The 18,115-nt window shown below is 43.4% G+C and overlaps 3 protein-coding genes across 17 annotated transcripts in view; 2 read left to right on the forward strand and 1 right to left on the reverse strand.

Moving 5' to 3' along the window:
* The window catches only part of ERI2 (ERI1 exoribonuclease family member 2), a 40,875-nt gene extending 35,785 nt beyond the window's left edge, over positions 1 to 5,090 (forward strand). For 4 of the 7 annotated variants that reach the window (XR_014840671.1, XR_014840643.1, XR_014840638.1 and 1 more), the window contains 2 exons: positions 1,142 to 1,226; positions 3,432 to 5,090. The gene's annotated coding sequence lies outside the window, so the exon portion shown is untranslated. The remainder of the gene's footprint in view (positions 1 to 1,141; positions 1,227 to 3,431) is intronic. The other 3 variants (XR_014840672.1, XR_014840651.1, XR_014840667.1) reach the window with 2 other exon arrangements.
* ACSM3 (acyl-CoA synthetase medium chain family member 3) overlaps positions 1 to 11,159 on the reverse strand; it is a 38,280-nt gene extending 27,121 nt beyond the window's left edge. For 4 of the 7 annotated variants that reach the window (XM_085017430.1, XM_005662098.4, XM_003124568.6 and 1 more), the window contains exons 1-3: positions 8,766 to 8,880; positions 2,190 to 2,448; positions 1,132 to 1,342 (exon numbers count right to left, since the gene is read on the reverse strand). In XM_085017430.1, coding sequence (XP_084873556.1) covers positions 1,132 to 1,342; positions 2,190 to 2,390 — 412 coding nt within the window. In that variant the 5' untranslated portion in view covers positions 2,391 to 2,448; positions 8,766 to 8,880. Of the gene's footprint in view, positions 1 to 1,131; positions 1,343 to 2,189; positions 2,449 to 6,667; positions 6,793 to 8,765; positions 8,881 to 9,050; positions 9,263 to 11,054 lie in introns of those variants that run through there. The other 3 variants (XM_021086514.2, XM_085017427.1, XM_085017431.1) reach the window with 3 other exon arrangements.
* Positions 11,160 to 11,192: 33 nt separating this feature from the next.
* Positions 11,193 to 18,115, forward strand: part of THUMPD1 (THUMP domain containing 1) — a 29,732-nt gene continuing 22,809 nt past the window's right edge. For 2 of the 3 annotated variants that reach the window (XM_013995606.3, XM_005662087.4), the window contains exons 1-4: positions 11,213 to 11,525; positions 12,860 to 13,037; positions 15,439 to 15,687; positions 16,365 to 16,705. In XM_013995606.3, the coding sequence (XP_013851060.1) occupies positions 11,295 to 11,525; positions 12,860 to 13,037; positions 15,439 to 15,687; positions 16,365 to 16,705 (999 nt within the window). In that variant the 5' untranslated portion in view covers positions 11,213 to 11,294. 3 annotated transcript variants of the gene reach the window in all.

An 18,115-nucleotide genomic window follows, 5' to 3' on the forward strand; every position in this document is an offset into this window, starting at 1 on the left:
CCGAACCCGCAACCTCATGGTTCCTAGTCAGATTCGTTAACCACTGCGCCACGACGGGAACTCCTGCCTTTCAGTATTCTTATGCGAATGACAGATTTATGAACAAATAATATACCCAGATAATACAGTATAGGTTAAAATAGAAATATATACATATTTCTTTGGGGGGGAGCCCCCAAAAGAAAATACCTAGACTGGGACATCAGGTTGGGGTTACCTGAGAAGGTAACATTAGAGCTGAGATTCTAAAGTTTAGTAAGAGCTGTCCAGGTGCTTGGTATGAATTAAAGGCTTTCTGAGCAGAATCAAGGAGATGAAGAAAGATCACATACCTTGTAGGAAACCATTTGACGTGGATGGAGCACAGAATGAGGGTGAAGAAATGAGAAATATAAATGAGAAAGTAGCCAGAGCCTTCCATGACACACCTAAGGAAGTTCAGGTTTTCTCTGGTAGGCAACAGGGAGTTATTACGTAATATCAAGGAGTGACGAAAGGATGAAATGTGTGTTCTGGAAAGAACACTGGCTATTGAGAAGGAATTGGTTGAGGTGGGATGTGTGGGCATACACAAAACCAAAATTAGGGATTCTTTTGAGAAAATCCACTCAGGAGACCGTAAAGATATGAGGAAAGGAAATGATAATGAAATGGGAGAAGAGGAGGTACTCCAGAGGCACAGAGCAAGTCCAATGTACAAGATATAGGGTCCAATTTACAAGATGTAGGAACTGATTAGGAAGGAGGAGTAGCTGATGCCTGATGAACTGGTAATTAACCACTAGAGGAGTGAAGATGTGAAACAAGACCTAGCATGGCTTCCTTGAATCTGTGACTGAGTTTCAGATGACCACGGGTTCTATAGGAGGAGAAAAGCGGTGGGTATAAAGGTGTTTAGTTGTTGACTGGCATTCACTTAAACCTATTTCATTATGAAAAACCCTACTCAGAGTTTAGGTCAAAAGATACGGCGTGTTTCCAACACATTTCTAAGGTTCTGGAGAATAAGACCATATGGGTACAGTTTCTCAAATAGTTTGCCCGAATAAATGTCTCGTGACTACTTAAATGTTTTGGAAAATCTCTCATCCAGCCAAGTTTAAATATGATCTGATTGAAAATACTACTAACCTGTTCGCAGGCAGGCTACATTTGCAAGCCACCATTCTGGGATCCTGGGCAGAATTAGAATTACTCGATCTCCCCTTTGCAGGGCACAACCTTCTGTAAGTATATTTGCAAATTTCCTCGACAAAGATCCCAGTTCTTCAAAACTCCATCTCACTTCTTTTCCATTTCCATTTACCCACCAGAAGGCTGGATTGGAAGGTTTCTTTCCAGTCTGAGGAAAGACAAGTCACAGATTTAAAAGTAATTATTCAGCTAAATGCCTTTTTTTTGGGGGGGGGGGCACACCTACGACCTGTGGAGGTTCCCAGGCTAGGGGTTGAATCAGAGCTACAGCTGCTGGCCTATGCCACAGCCACAGCAATGCCAGATCTGAGCTGCGTCAGCGACCTACACCACAACTCACAGAAATGCCAGATCCTTAACCTACTGAGCGAGGCCAGGAATTGAACCTGCGTCCTCATGGATACTGGTCAGATTTGTGTCTGCTGAGCCACGATGGGAACTCCTTATCCAGCTAAATGCTATTTCAACTGACTTAATGGAATATTTTTTCTGAAGAAAATTCACAGGTCCTTGGTTAGGACCTACTTGGAGTATTTGGGGATAGCTGTGGGGTCCTCATTTCTAGATGATGGGAGCCATGTCATTTCTTCCAGCACATATAATTTCTCATTTAGCCTGATTATTTTTCTTTCCATAAAGTTAGAATTCTTTCAACCTTTTGTATTTCTTTCAATGTTCTTTCTATGCCTCATATTCTACCATTTCTTACGCTTGGATTCACTTTTTACTCTACTTTTTTTTAACTTATTTAAATTAACCTATAATCGTATATTTCTATAACCCAGGCTTTCTCAACCATGGAACTCCTGACATGTTGAGCCAGATGTCCTGTGAATTATAGGATATTTAGCAGCACCCCTGGTCTCTACCCATTAGCACATACCTTCCCCCAAGTGATGGCAACAAAATTGTCTCCAGACGTTGCCAAATGTCCCCTGGGGGGAAAAATCACTCTCAGTTGAGAAACTGCAGTCTGAGTGGCCCTTGCTCCTTACCTTTTCCACATTGGTCCATTGATCCAGAACATCTTTAGCAAAGTTGAAATACTCTGGAATCTCCAGTTTGAAGTTCTGTTTCATGGATTCATAGTTGGAGAAATTCTGAGGGATCACTGTTCTATAATCTTTATGCAGTGCTCTCATAGAAGCAGAAATTGCTAGGCGCTGAAAATACTTGGCACAAAGTAATATCTGCATGGTAATATCAGTCTTGTGGGTGTTTTAGCACTCAGGATTTCCAAGGATACCAATCAGTCTAAGACAAGCAAAAAGGACATGTGTTTGTTTCTGTCTTGAAGGTTGCCATAGCCCCAAACAGCAGAGATTTATTATTAATCATCATCATAATAGTACCATTTTCTGAGCACTCACTATGCTCCCAATACTGTGCTCAGTGTTTTAGTTACTTTTTTTTTTTTTTCTTTTGTCTCTTGTCTAGTTAGGGCCACACCTTTGGCATATGGACATTCCCAGGCTAGGGGTTGAGTGGGAGCTGTCGGCCTACACCACAGCCACAGCAACACTGGATCTGAGCCACGTCTGCAACCTACACCACAGCTCTCAGCCATGCCAGATCTTTAACCCACTGAGTGAGGCCAGGGACTGAACCCGTATCCTCATGGATACTAGTCAGATTTGTTAACCACTGAGCCACAACAGGAACTCCTTAAAATTTATCATCAAGCCTTGTGAAGTATATCTATCATCATCTCTTTTTGCAGATAGAGAAAATGATGAGTAAGAGGTTGTCTCAGCTCTGACTGCCATTAACAAAATACCACAGATTATGTGATTTATTAAACAGTAGACATGTTTCTCACTGTTCTGGGAAGCCCTGGCTCAAACTGCCAGTTGATTCGGTTACCCTGTAAGGGCCTTATTCCCAGCTTGCCTTCTCTCTGTGTCCTCACAGCATTGGAGAAAGAGAGTTTGGTCTCTTGCTCTACCTGAAAGATACTGATCCCATCAGGAGCCTCGCCCTAATGATCTCATCTAAACCTTACTACCTTCCAAAGGCCCCATCTCCATATACCATCACACTGGGGGGTTAAGGTTTCAACCTAAGAACTGGCCAGTGGGGGGGCATTAGTTGGCTTTGAACCCAGAATTCTCTGGTGCTAGCCCAGTAAGTACTATTCTTCCCATATATATTTCTAAAGAAGTAAAGGCCCGGGTCACCCAGTTACTCTCAGTGAAAGCAAAGGGCTAAGCTTTTTATCTGGTATCTTTCACCTGCAGATTTTGAAAGCAGTGCAGAAATGTTAGGAGAACTTTCCACCTTGGATTATCCATTGCTGAAGAAACTGAAGTAGTTCAGTACCAATTATGCATGAAAACACTGCCAAAGTTCCTCTAGCTTATAGGCTACAGTTCCCATGCTCCAAATAGGAGCCCACACTCTCTTCAGGTCCAGACTTGGAGCTGCATTTACCAGAGACATAATAATAGGGCTCCAGCGTTTGGGACTTTTGTGCCAGAGGCCCCTGTGGGCCACCCAGCCCTCCTTGCTTCTGTGGGAAGTCATTTAATCACAATGTCATTTACTTGGCTGAGGTCTCATAAATTAGGCTGCTAAAAACACATTTCTAGGGATTATAGGGTTTTCTTCTATGACCCCTGGTATAATTCTATACTTTTTGTAATCTCCAAATTTCCTATGATGAAATACTACTCTCACAATCATTAAATCATCATTTTTAATTAGAATTCCAGCTGCATGGTAAGTAAGGCAGAGTAGCTATATGAAGCTACCTCTGTATTGATAAATTTCCAAACAATAATTAATAGTGGACACTAGCCATAAATTTTACTCTAAACAGACCTGGCATTTTGGTGTCATATTACACCCATTGCATCTGGAGACCAGGGTACTTCTGACCTCTGAACTATTTGCGTGAGGACCTGACAAGGCATGAGCATGAGCCCTCTGAAATCATCTGATGTAAGCCTCCTCATTTTTCACCTCCAAAGAAGACAGGACACCAGAGAGGGGAAACAAGTTGCTGTAATGTAATATGGGAACTAGAACGTTGGTCTTTGAATGTTCTCTTTACTACAGTTCAATAGGATTTCAGTGGAGCAATGATTCTCAACCCTGGTTATATATTTGAATCACAAGGAAAGCTTTATAAATGTACTGCTGTCTTGAATAAATTAAATCAGAATCTCTGGGGATGGGGCCTGGGCATCATTTTTTTTTTTTTTAATTTCCTCAAAGGATTCTGATATGCAGCTAAGGTAAAGGGTTACTGATCTAGAGATTATGACATGCAAACAAGCAACATCAGCATCACCCAGACTCTTGTTAGAAATACCCATTCGCAGGCCCCAGTTTCACTTTTTCCAAATGTGGAGACTAATAGAGCCTCCTTCAGAGAATTGTCCCAAAGATTAAATGAGAGAATGCAGCCAAGTGCTTATCATGGTGCTTAGAACAGGCATCAGCTAACTTTTTCTGTAAAAGGCCGGATGATAAATATTGAGGCTTTGTGGGCCATTTGGTCTCTGCTACAACTGCATTAACTCAATTCTGGTTCAGAGAGCAGCCATTGACAATGCATAAGTAAATAGGCATAACTGTGTTACTAAAAAAAACCTTATTTATGTCTCCTCAAAACTTGAATTTCAGGTAATTTTCATGTGTCATCATTTGTTACTCCTCTTTTGATTTTTTTCCCAAATATTTAAACATGTGAAAACCATTCTTGGTTCACAGGTTGTACAAAAGCAAGTGGAGGATTGGATTTAGCCCATGGGCTAGTTTGCTAATCTTTGCACTGAATGTAAATGAGGTATGGAGATTGTTTGTTACATTCATGGGAATTATAATAGCATTTGGCCCATAGTAAGTGCTTAATAAATATCATTTGAATGAATAAATGACTTTTTCAGAAGGTAGAGCTTTTTCACACAGTTTTTTTTTTTTTTTTTTCTCAACAACTCAGAATTATAGTATATCTGAGAAGGGCTTCCCCTGCTTTACCTAGAATTATTCATGTGTGGCTTCTACTAGCATTGTTCATGTGTGGCTAGTTTAGATTAATTTATATGAATGTCAGCCCCTCCACCCCCGCCCCTACTTCCCAAGCCGATAACACAGAGTGTTGTGCCTCTGAGACAAGGTGGTGGGAAGTGCCTTCAAGAACAACCAAAGCTTATTCTGAGTTCCCGTCGTGGCTCAGTGGTTAACAAATCCAACTCGGAACCTTGAGGTTGTGGGTTTGGCCCCTGGCCATGCTCAGTGGGTTAAGGATCCGGTGTTGCCATGAGTTGTGGTGTAGGTTGCAGACTCGGCTTGGATCCCGTGTTGCTGTGGCTCTGGTGTAGCCTACAGCTCCAATTAGACCCCTAGCCTGGGAACCTCCATATGCTGCAGGAGTGGCCCTCAAAAGGCAAAAAGACAAAAAAAAAAAAAAAAAAAAAAAAAAGAAGAACAACCAAAGCTTCCAGACTCCAGCGCCCTGGCTCTTTGGCCAATGTGGCCAGCTGAGCCAGGGGCATGGAAGTGGCCTCCCAAAGGGCCTTGCTATAGGCATCCAGACCATTCTGTAGTGCTTCGAGTATGGGCAGAGGTTGGCCATGTCTGGCAGTGAGCAAGGAAATGCCAAGTCCAGCTGCTGCCAATGTCTGTTAGAACTGGGCACTTAATTCTCCAGGAATCATCCCAGCAAGTCCCATAGTGTGCCATACACAACACACAGAGGCACATGGGCCCAGGGACACATGAGATGTGCCATGGAACACACTGGCACATTCATAGTCCAACACCCACGTTTGGAAGTTTCGAAACCTGATGGCTTTTCCAAGGAACCTAAGACCTTTACACTACAAATGCTTACATACTGTTACCAAGACAGAGCTCATTTAAGAAAATAAACCCTTCTTTCTTCTCCTTATTTTAAAATATATTTATGACCCATAAAAATACCTTCCTTGCACGTTATCCTTTCTCACTGTGATGAGAGGAAGGAGGTGGGCAGGGGGCTAGGACAATGGCAGTGGCAGCCAGGATGAGTCCACGGCAGCTTCCCCCTCCCTGAGGAGGGCCAGTGAGTGTGGACAGAAGTGGGCAAGCGAAAGACCTGCCTCAGCCTCGGCTCTGGAAAAGACTCCTCCTTCTTCCCAGCTTCCCACCTTACTCTCTGAGGCTGCAGAGCCATCTACATGGCTGGTAGGCAGGAAAAAGGGTGAAGGGGTCGAGGCTAATGGCAGACATCCTAGAGGTGGACAGTGGCCTGTCAAGGATAGATCTGAGGCCTGGCCTGGGAGGCACCTCCAGCCTTACAGATAGCTGGGTTTGATGCAGGACATGGGCTCCAGGGATAGTTCAGTCCAAAGCAAGAGCCAGTTGAGAAAAGGGTCAGACTCTAGAAGCCAACTTGAGCAGAGGTCCCCAAAGAGTGGTGGCTGTCTGGCCTGGCCCACCCAGCCCAGACCCTGGTCAGACCCACTACCCTCCCATGCTGGCTCCTCACCTCCGCCCCCAGGGATCCCAGACTGCACTTCAGGATGGATGAGGGGTAAGGGACAAGTGCTGGAGGCTGCTCTGTCGAAGAGAAATAAGCCCAAGTCTTCACATGTCATTCTGTTTGGCAGCGGGGATTGAGGAGAAAGGACCACCCTTTACTATTTGCTGGCAAGGTACAGCCTGCGTCTCTGTACCTTTTTACAGAATAAACATTTCCTTGAACTGGATGAGGAAGTACTCACCACTAAGTTTTTAGTGTTGTAACTTTTTTTTTATTATTACTCAAGGAATTTAATACATTTATAGTTGTACAATGATCATCACAATCCAGTTTTATAGGATTTCCATCCCACAACCGCGGCGCATCCCCTCCCCGACACACCTGCAACTTTGTTTTTAATTTGGGGGGATAATATCTTCAAATGCTTACAGAAATCATAAAAGATACTCAGTGAGGAGTTCCTGTTGTGGTACAGTGAAAAAACGAATCTGACTAGGAACCATGAGGTTGCAGTTTCGATCCCTGGACTTGCTAAGTGGGTTAAGGATCTGGCATTGTTGTAAGCTGAGGTGTAGGTGGCAGATTCGGCTCAGATCCCAAGTTGCTGTGGCTGTGTAGGTCAGCAGCTGTAGCTCCAATCAGACCCCTAGCCTGGGAACCTCCACATGCCGTGGGTGTGACCCTAAAAACAAAGGGGGGAAAAAAAAGGTACACAGTGAAAAATCTGCCTCCCACCCCCAGCCTCAGGTTTCACCACACCCTTAATCCCTCAGAGAACCATTGTTATTATTTCTATGTATCTTTTAAGGGTTTCTTTTTTTTTTTTTTTTTTTTTTTTTTTGGTCTTTTTGCCATTTCTTGGGCCGCTCCCACGGCATATGGAGGTTCCCAGGCTAGGGGTCTAATCGGAGCTGTAGCTGCCAGCCTACGCCAGAGCCACAGCAACGCAGGATCTGAGCCTCGTCTGCAAACTACACCACAGCTCACGGCAACGCCGGATACTTAATCCACTGAGCAAGGCCAGGGATCAGAACTGCAACCTCATGGTTCCTAGTCAGATTCGTTTCTGCTGTGCCCACAACAGGTACTCCTTATTTTGCATTTAAAATGAAAATTTCAAACTATTTTATCCACTGCATTCAGAATCCTTCAAACAAACTTTGAAAAGAAAATTGACCAGTCATTTGGAGCTTAAAGTGAGCCTAACCATTGTGTTCTGCCAAATACCAGCATCCTCCTCATCAAAACCATAAGACTATCTTTTCCCCAACAAAGTTCTTTTCCTGTTTTTCCAGAGATTTTAGCATTTCATAAAATCCATTTTCCAGGTTTCTAATACTATTTGCAGGTAAAAAAGATCTGAGACAACTTTCCCAGTGTGAGTCCAGATTTTTGTACTGAGCCATAGAAAACTCATCTAATAAAGATGGTACCAGTGCTGATCAGACAGGCTTTTGAAAGTATTTAAGGTCTCATCAGACATGCAGCCTCTACATCTATATAAACAGCAGTGCCAAGGGGATTTTCACCTCCCCACATCTCCGTAAATACCTTCTCCATCAAGTAATCCAAGTAATAACCATGGGTTGGCATATATACCCTCAAAGCAAGATGAAACCCCTACTGTTCTCCGCAATCTAACAAGACCCTGCCTTAAACTTCCATAAGAATTTTTAGGGCTATGCTTGACCACCTAATAGAGAAAAGTGGCTGCCCCCAGGTTACTTCTAAGTAGACACTAGAGTGAAAACCTCAGCTTAGTCTACTTGGACTCAACTGAATTTTTTTTCCAAAACATCTTAACAAGTTAATCTGTGCACATAATTTTTAAAAAATTAAATAGCACGAAAAGCTCAAAATGAAAGAAACTCAGCTGCTATGTTTACAGCCTTTTTGTATGTACATAGTCCTAGTCACTTACTAGATAGAATTATTAACAATAACTGAGAAATTCTGATAGAAACACATTGGCTGCCCAGGATTTCAGGAGAGCACTTTTAATTTCTTTTTGTCTGTTTGTTTGCTTGCTTGTTATCTCTGCTCAAAAGTACATGTGGGCCAGCCCAGAAAACTTTGCATAGGAGACAGATAAAGTGATACTCACTAAAGTGACAGATTCCAACACAGCAGGAGATGATAGCAGACCTGTTTCTAGAAGAGTAACCCTGAAACTTGAACTCTTCTATCTACGTTGGTCTTGGCAGTAGCCGCAAGAGAATGGAAAAGTTGTGGGACAGTCAGAAGCAGTAAGATGTGCCCAGAGTGCCTTTCCTGGATTGGTGGAGCCATTCTGGAGGGAGGAGCAGAAGTTCTGGGCCAAGTTTACCTTGGAGATTTACACAGTCCCCTGAGACTGTTCCTTTTATAATTAATGAGTTACTGGACTTACTGTCATGACTCAGCAGATCTGTGAGGAACCCAGGATCTGTGAGGATTCAGGTTCCGTCTCTGGCCTCAGTGGGTCAGTGGGCTGTGGATCTTGCAGCCGTAAGCTGCAGACGTGGCTTGGATCCTTCCTTGCTGTGGCTGCGGTGTAGGCTGGCAGCTGGAGCTTCGATTGGTCCCCTAGCCTGGGAACTTCCATATGCCGTGGGTGTGCCCCTGAAAAGGAAAAAATAAAGAAGTTAATGATTTTCATACACCACAGGTTTTGGGGAGGCTGGGGAAGTAATGCATTTACATGGAGGGAAAGTGTCCATGGAGCTCCTGGAGAGGTTAGTCCTGTTTACAGGTGATTGTGTTTAGGGTGCAGTTAAGCCAGGGAGAAGGACAAGGAAAGTCTCTAAGCTGTTCAGTTTTAAAGTATTCATTTCTAAAAGAAGCATAGGGATCTAACTTTTTTCTTGGGTGTATAAGATGCCTATATTATTACGTGTATTCCTTGAGAGGGAACCAGGATCCTGCCTCAAGGCTGTACAGTTGCCTGACTGTTCCTCCCCTCCCTGATCAGTAACTATCTGACCATGTCCCTATAGGAACTCAGGGAAGGTCATGGTAGCTGAGTAAGACTCATTTCCTAAGAACAAGAAATGGGGTACACAAAAAGGCTTTTGCACCCAGGAGCCCCACAGTCCGGTTTCGCTATCACTTTATCGATCATTTTGGGAGCTGAATTCAGTTGAAAAACTTTGAGCACCTACTATGGGCTAGGCACTATGCTAGGCACTGAGGATGAAAAGAAAAACTAAACAATTTCAGCGAGCTCTCTCTGTGCCTCCTGACACCACAGCAAGGCCAGTGTAATGAGACTTCTTTTCACAAGCAACTGAGGACCTCCAGAAATAGATGCTGCACAATCTCCACCAATGACATTTTGAAAAGTAAAGGCGGAAGCAAAGGTGAAAGCCAAAAATAAGATTTTTGGATATAATGGTCAATCTGGGGTTAGAATAAAAGATGACTTTCAGTTCAATGACCCTTTTGCAGATTACTTCCATTGGAATTTGTGGGAACTCAAATCTGGCAACAACTTTTGTACTGGAGCAGTAGTTGAGGGTGAGTGCTGCCCACCATAGCTGTTAACCAAAGGTCTTTGCAGCCATCAGCCACTGCATCCACTGGATGGTGAGCCCTGAAGAAACTCAGGATGGAAACAGAATGCCAGCCATCAAACCATCAGACACTGTAGCCACCAACTCCCACCTGTTCCTCCCCCCCCCCCCAGTGTACCCTCAAGAGACTCCGGATGAGAAAGCACAGGACACTGGCCCTAGATAGCTGAGGTGCATATCAAAGGAATGATTTCAGTGAACCCTGACTCTTGCATTTCCCATACATGGAAAAGCACTAAATCCCTTAACCAGAAATAATCTTTTGATGTTCATACTATCTGGTCTTGGTTGCAAAAACTCCTATATATCCTGACTCCTCTCTTACCTCTTTGGAGCAGTCCTTAGAGTTATCAGATAGGCTGTGTCCTGGGCTTAAGACCTGAGTGTTGTCCGCATAATAAAGCATGATTCTCATCTTTTAGGTTGTGCTCCCCCCACCCCCAGTCAATAGTAGGGAGCATTTATTCCTCCTGAACACAGTCTTCAAAAGTGGCATCTTTTCAGTTTAAAAAAGATAACACATTATCATGATAGTTGCTGAGGCTGCGGATAAAAGCACAGAGAAAGCAGTGTGAAACACTTATACAAACCACTATTCTTAGTTCTAAGTCATATGGAAACAAGTTCTGGCAAATTTAGGCTAGAAAGGATTTTATTGGAAGCTTTTGGGAAGTTGACAGAATTATAACGACGGCGGGAGGAACAAGTGCCACGGAGGGTAAGAGACTCTAGGCGGCTGGAACCAGCATCAAGGTTCTAGAAAGCGCCCCACCACCAGTTTTGGAATCTGGACAGCAGGAATACGCTGTCACCAGAGACGGGCCACTTCTCCAGTAAATCACCTCCTTCCGGTGGTGAGGTGAAAGCGACTAGCTGTCAATCATCGCCGGGGACGGACCTCACGCCACCACTCTGCAGCCTTCCGCCGCGGGCTTTAGGACCCTGTAGTCGGAAGGAGGCTTGGCGGAAGGACTTCTAGAGGTCGTCGCGCACACATGACATAAGCAGCCCGCGCCTGCAGAGGTGAGGGCGCCAGGCCCGCGGAGAAGCACGTTGCCCGCCTGCTTCAGTTCTCAAGCACTATGGCGGCCCCCGTCCAGCAGCCTCTTCAGCCTGGTGGCGGGAAGCGCAAGGGCAAGGCTCAGTACCTGCAGGCCAAGCGGGCTCGGCGCTGCGAAGGCGGCGGGCCCCGGCAGTTGGAGCCGGGGCTACAGGGCATTCTCATCACCTGCAACATGAATGAGCGCAAGTGTGTGGAGGAGGCCTACAGTCTGCTCAACGAATACGGCGACGACATGTACGGGCCAGAAAAGGTACCGGCTCGGGGAAGAGCAGGCGGACCAAGCGGCCTTTCAGGGAGGAGGAAAGGGTGGCAGGCCAGCTCCTGTATACGCATGCGCGAGTTTAGCCGCACCCGTAGCGATGAGGGGGCGTGGTTTGCCTCTGTTCCCCTAGGAGCCCCAGGGTGCCTCGGTTCCCCACCTCTACCCGGTCCTGTGCTTCAAATTCTAGCGCTTTGGGCGTTTCCCGCCTCTTCGTTAATCACGATGGTGGCTCCAATTTATAGATTGCTTTTTGCGGTTCAGACTTTGTTTCTGAAGACCTTTCAGAAACGTGTACGTCTCGCGGTAACCTCGTGAAGTATTGCTCACGAGGACACAGGTTCATGTAGGTTAGGTTCTAGGTGGTTCAAGTTCTCAAGGGCACAAACTTCATTCGTCCTTACGGTTTCTGCTATCTTACTACCGTTTAAACATTGCGACTGTTCTAATGTGTTAGTCTTCAGCAATAACATCTCTGAAATAGTGGTTTTAGTACTAGTCTAATAGTTGCTTCTCAAATAGATATAAAAATACATTTCAAAAAGTAAAAACTTTTGTAACAGTACCGTCTAAAATCTAATTGTCCCATCACAGTTTGGAAATAATATTATTGGCGTAGGATTTGGACCCATGCACACATGCACACCCCAAGGAATTAAACGGGAGGGGGTTAAAATTCAGAGGATTGTCATTTACTAGCTCAGTTGGATGGGCTTGTCATTTAATTCTGCTGAGCTAGATAAAAAAGAGAATAATGATAGGACTTTGAAAGATTGGCTAAAAGGTTGCTTATGGACACAAAATAACATCCTGGTATGCAACAAAAGCTCCATAAATGTGTAAAATTACCATTAGTGCCTGATTGGCAACCATGTTAGTGGGGCAGAGAACTGGGCAATAAGTGTATGTCTTGTCTGTACTGATACCTTGAGCAAGGTCTCAAACTTTTTCTGTACTGGATACCACAGTAGAACAGGAGTAAGGATTTTTAACTTCATAACTATTTGGTTTAATCTCACGAAAGTGTGGTGTCATGTCAGGCACAAAGGTATCTTTTGATGGGATTAAGGTCCACCCTGAAATGATTCATCTGGTGAGCACATTTCACTCTGTCCCAGACTGTCAGGGTTTTGAAAGCGTTTTCAAATTGTATGTACCTCAGTCTGAGGGAACTCCTTTCTTCCTCCACATTTTGGCAGGAGTGATGTCTTAATAAAGAGCTTTCTTGTCAATATTGAGTCCTCTGCCACTGGGTTTCATAGAAGTAGTGACAGTTTTAACACGGGCTGTTGTGGCATTTCTGCTCATTAGTTTTATGCAAACAGTTTTCAGACAAGGATCAGCAACCCTCAGGGAGTGAGGGAGAAGACGATGATGATGTGGAGGCTGCCTTGAAGAAAGAAGTTGGTGACATTAAGGCATCCACAGAGATGAGGTTAAGAAGATTCCAGTCAGTGGAGAGTGGAGCAAATAATGTCGTCTTCATCAGGACTCTTGGCATAGGTGTGTCTGACTAATACACCTTAAGATTATTGATCCCATAATATCTGGACTTCTGTCTTAGAGAACACTGCCTACAAATGGCTTCATGGATATGGCTCAGTTGATCATTTGGTTGCATCCTCTACACTCAGTTAACACAGGCATATAGAGAGGTAGAAAGGGGTGGTGGAAATAGCTTTGGCTTAGGAGTGGAAATCTGGCTTTGCCACTTCCTTTGTCTGTAACTTTAGACAAAACAAGAGTACATGTTCTGCCTAAAGGAGCAGCTGCCACTTCACCCCAGCCAATCTGGAATGGCTCCAGCCATTTGGGAATATAGTCTTAGGAGAGCCAAATCTACTGATTTTTTTTCAAAAGAAGTTGGAAACCTGGAAAAGTTTTTATTTATTTATTTGTTTGTTTATTTATTTTGTCTTTTCGTCTTTTTTAGGGCCGTACCCGCGGCGTATGGAGGTTCTCAGGCTAGGGGTCCAATTGGAGTTACAGCTGCCAGCCTGCGCCACAGCCACAGCAATGCCAGATCCAAGCTGTGTCTGCGACCTATGCCATAGGTCACAGCAATGCCAGATCCTTAACCGACTGAGCGAGGCCAGGGATTGAACCCATAACCTCATAGTTCCTAGTCGGATTTGATTCTGCTGTGCCACAATGGGAACTCCTGGAAAAGTTTTTAGGTTTGCTTTTTTTTTTTTTTTGTCTTTTGTCTTTTTTTGTTGTTGTTGTTGTTGCTATTTCTTGGGCCGCTCCCGCGGCATATGGAGGTTCCCAGGCTAGGGGTTGAATTGGAGCTGTAGCCACCAGCCTACGCCAGAGCCACAGCAACGCGGGATCCGAGCTGTGTCTGCAACCTACACCACAGCTCACGGCAACGCCGGATCGTTAACCCACTGAGCAAGGCTGGGGATCGAACCCGCAACCTCATGGTTCCTAGTCGGATTCGTTAACCACTGCGCCACGACGGGAACTCCAGGTTTGCTTATTTAAAAAAATAGTTGCAAACTGTTGCCTTTGGGCTGAATAAGCCATGAGATCCTGCTGCATAGCACTAGAAACTGTGGTCACTTATGATGAAGCATCAGGGAGGATAATGTGAAAAAAAGAATGTGCATATGAATGTATGACTGGGTCACTTTGCCATACAGTAGAAAATTGACAAAACACTGTAAACCAGCTATAATGGAAAAAATAAAAATCATTTAATTTTCTTAAATAAAAATAAAAAATATTGAAAGCACTGAGCAGCCCCAAACAGGCTTATATGTAGTCAGCATTCCCCCTAAGGACTACATTATGATCTTGTGCAATTCATGGCTCTGGGCGCTCCTCTGAGGTCGGAAATCTAGACTTCTGTACAAACTTAGCTAATGTATTGATTAAGTCTGCTTAAGTGACTTGCATGTTTTTGTTTTGTTTTTGTAAAAAAGCGTGCACTATTTAATATTGATTACTTTGATAGTTGCTGCTGTTTAGGATAACAACGGCATGGTATTACTATGAGCTAAATGATTAGACTTCCCAAATAAGTTAACTCCAGTGTCTTCATGAACAACTGTTGTCAGTAAAAGCACAGTTAAATATACTTACAGTAGTAATAGATAGTAGGCACCAAAGAAATAGTAGTTGGAAAAAATGGTGGGTTAAACTTATTTAAGATTCATTATAGGAGTTCCCATTGTGGTGCAGCAGAAATGAATCTGACTAGGAACCATGAAATTGCGGGTTCGATCTCTGGCCTTGCTCAGTGGGTTAAGGATCCGGTGTTGCCGTGAGCTGTGGTGTAGGTTGCAGACATGGCTTGGATCTGGAGTTGCTGTGGCTCTGGCATAGGCCAGTGGCAACAGCTCTGATTAGACCCCTAGCCTGGGAACCTCCATATGCTGCAGGTTCGGCCCTAAAAGTTCAAAAGACCAAAAAAAAAGATTCATTATAATTTTTTTCTACTTTTATGTGGATTTGTGTCACTGCCAATTAACTGTCATTTTAGAGAATTCGAAGAGTTTAAAACGTCTGAGAACTTACTTTTTTGTTTTTGTTTTTGTTTTTGTTTTTGTCTTTTTTTGTCTTTTTGCCTTTTCTAGGACTGCTCCTGTGGCATATGGAGGTTCCCAGGCTAGGGGTCTAATCAGAGCTGTAGCTGCCGGCCTACCCCACAGCCACAGCACCTCGGGATCTGAGCCTCGTCTGCAGCCTACACCACAGCTCACGGCAACGCCGGATCCTTAACCCCACTGAGCAACCCCGGATCCTTAACCCGCTGAGCAAGGCCAGGGATCGAACCCACAACCTCATGGTTCCTAGTCAGATTCATTAACCACTGCGCCCGACGGGAACTCCTGAGAACTTACATTCTTAAACTTACTTGTTCTTGCTGATTTTTTTTTTTTTTTCTTTTCGATTTTAGAACCTGAGAAATTAGTGCATCATATTCTCCAAGATATGTACAAAACCAAGAAGAAGAAGACTCGAGTTATTCTACGAATGTTACCCATCTCAGGCACATGCAAGGCTTTCTTAGAAGATATGAAAAAATACGCAGAAACATTTTTGGAACCTTGGTTTAAAGCTCCAAACAAAGGAACATTTCAGATTGTATACAAATCTCGGAATAATAGTCATATGAATAGAGAAGAAGTTATCAAAGAATTGGCAGGTATGTTTCTCTTAGTGATTTTACATAGGCGTGCCATGGTGAATCCTTGTTTTCAAGATTTTTTTAAAAAATATTTAAGGCTTATTTTTGTTTGTCTTTTTAGGGCTGCACCCACGGCATATAGAGATTCCTAGGTTAGGGGTCTAATCGGTGCTGCAGCTGCCAGCCTACACCAGAGCCATGGCAACCCCAGATCCGAGCCGCGTCTGAGACCCATACCACAGCTCACAGCAATGCTGGATCCTTAACCCACTGAGCGAGGCCAGGGATCGAACCTGCGTCCTCATGGTTCCTAGTCAGATTCGTTTCCACTGTGCCACGACGGGAACTCCTAAGGCTTATGTTTTTGAGTGCTGAACAAGTATATTAAAATATTCTTCAGTCCTATCAAACCCGTTTTTGATATGTTGGGTATGAGATTTTTGGTAGTTAGATACTAAAAGTCAAGATTGAATTTTCTTTGGGGAAAAAGTGCTCTTATTAAATGTCTCAGGATGTCATTTGTATTTATTTATTGAAAGTTCAGAGAATTTAACTGAAGTCCATGTAGAAGAGTGGACTAGTATGTACATACTGTGTTAACAAGTTCTAAATTGGAGGAGATGATGGATTGTTTTTGTATCCACCAAGCTTCCTGGTATTCTTCTCAGCCTGTTTTCCTGTTCCTTCTGTTGTAGGAATAGTAGGCAGCCTTAATTCGGAAAATAAAGTGGATCTTACCAATCCACAGTACACCGTGGTAGTAGAAATCATTAAAGCTGTCTGCTGCCTGAGTGTTGTGAAGGATTACACGTTGCTCAGAAAATACAATCTCCAGGAAGTGGTGAAGAGTGCCAAGGACTCATCACAGCTTAACCCGAAGCAGGCAGCACAAGCAGGAAATGGTAAAGAAGCTAAATTGGAGTCTGGTGACAAATCAAATCAAAATGACCCAGCAGAAGGAAAAAATAACCAACAGATGGTGCCAGAGAAGAGTGAGGAGCTGGATCACACAGAACCAACATCTGAGACACAGGTGGTGAGTGAGGGGGAAGCTAAACCTGAACTTGCACGTCAAGTCACAGAAGGATCTGAGTTAAGTAAAAATGACCTCTCCTAAGGGAAAAAAAATCATTTGGTGTTGGAGGTGAGTTTCTCAGCTGTGGTTCCATGAGATGTTACTGGGGTTCCATATAAAGAAAGTGTGGCTAAAAATACTATTTTTGAGTTTGTGTGCTGCATAATACTATAGTCATAATAATTGAGGATCCCTGTTAATAGTTTCTTTAGCGATCTCTGAGCCCTGTGTGGCAGTATGCAGTAGGCCCAGTGCATTTGGTTGAGCTTGGAGGGGCTGTGGATAAATTAAATTGGTGAACACTACTGCACAGAGCAGACGGTGGGAGGAGGATGCAGTTGCCCTCTCCCTCCTCACCCTCCCCTTCGGCGCTGCCAGCTGGAGTGAATAAGCTCTGTGAAATAGAAACTCAGAGGGAAATTTTCATTCTAAGGAAGGAATTTTTACCTAGTGCACCTCACTTGTCCTCTCCCACTTTGTTGTGAACATTGCAGAAATATGGGTCGCATAGAAGTTAATTGTTTCGTGAAGTTTTTGTACGTCGTGTGATTATCTTGTTTAGTTTCCATTTTAATACTAACATTTACTACAAACAAATCAGATGGTCCAGTGTTGCAGTTTTTGAAGGCGAAGTATGAGAAGTGTACCATTCTGTGCCTAGAATTGCAGGTGTTTCTAATAGTTAGTGATGAAGAATTAATCTTCTGAATTATTACAGTATACTAGTGCAACAAGGGACTCAAATTCTTCTCAGTAGTTTTATATGGACTCATAATGCAGGCCGTCCCATTCCATTGTACATTGTGAAATGCAACTGAGAAGCTTAACATTTGCTTCAGCAATTGTAACCATAAATTATAGCCATTTGATAAAGGTGTTGATTATTTTTAATAGCTTTGGAGTATCAAAACAGTAAAGCTTTTGTTTAAAAAAAATCACATTTGGTCAAAGGGTTTAGGAAACAAATGACTTAGTAGCAGAATTTTTTTGGAAAAAAAAATTCATAGTTGGTAAGAATCTAATAGTACCAACATTAAATTGTCAGGTCAAGACACAATATAAAAAATTGAAAAGACTACTTTCAGTGTTGACTTAAATCACATGATGCTAAAGAGGTTTGTATAAAAGCAGCAGCTTCTCTAGGTTGATGAATCAGCAAATTTCATGAATATTTGTCATGTTAAAGCATTTGTAAGATTTGACGAGGAAATTCAAGAAAACTTTTCCCACTCTTAGGAGCCTCCAAAAACAATGGCCAATGTAAATTTAATAAGTTTTCATTTCTGAAAACCAGTGATCTGTCGTTTGTACTCCTAGTGCCCCACCAGTGACTGACTCTATGACAAGTTTTGCCTCATTTTAGTAAAAGAA

This window comes from Sus scrofa, chromosome 3, assembly GCF_054392235.1.
Source record: "Sus scrofa isolate SSC_HxYL_T2T_F1_AM1 chromosome 3, Sscrofa_HxYL_maternal_Yorkshire_Landrace_v2.0, whole genome shotgun sequence".
Lineage (NCBI taxonomy): Eukaryota > Metazoa > Chordata > Mammalia > Artiodactyla > Suidae > Sus > Sus scrofa.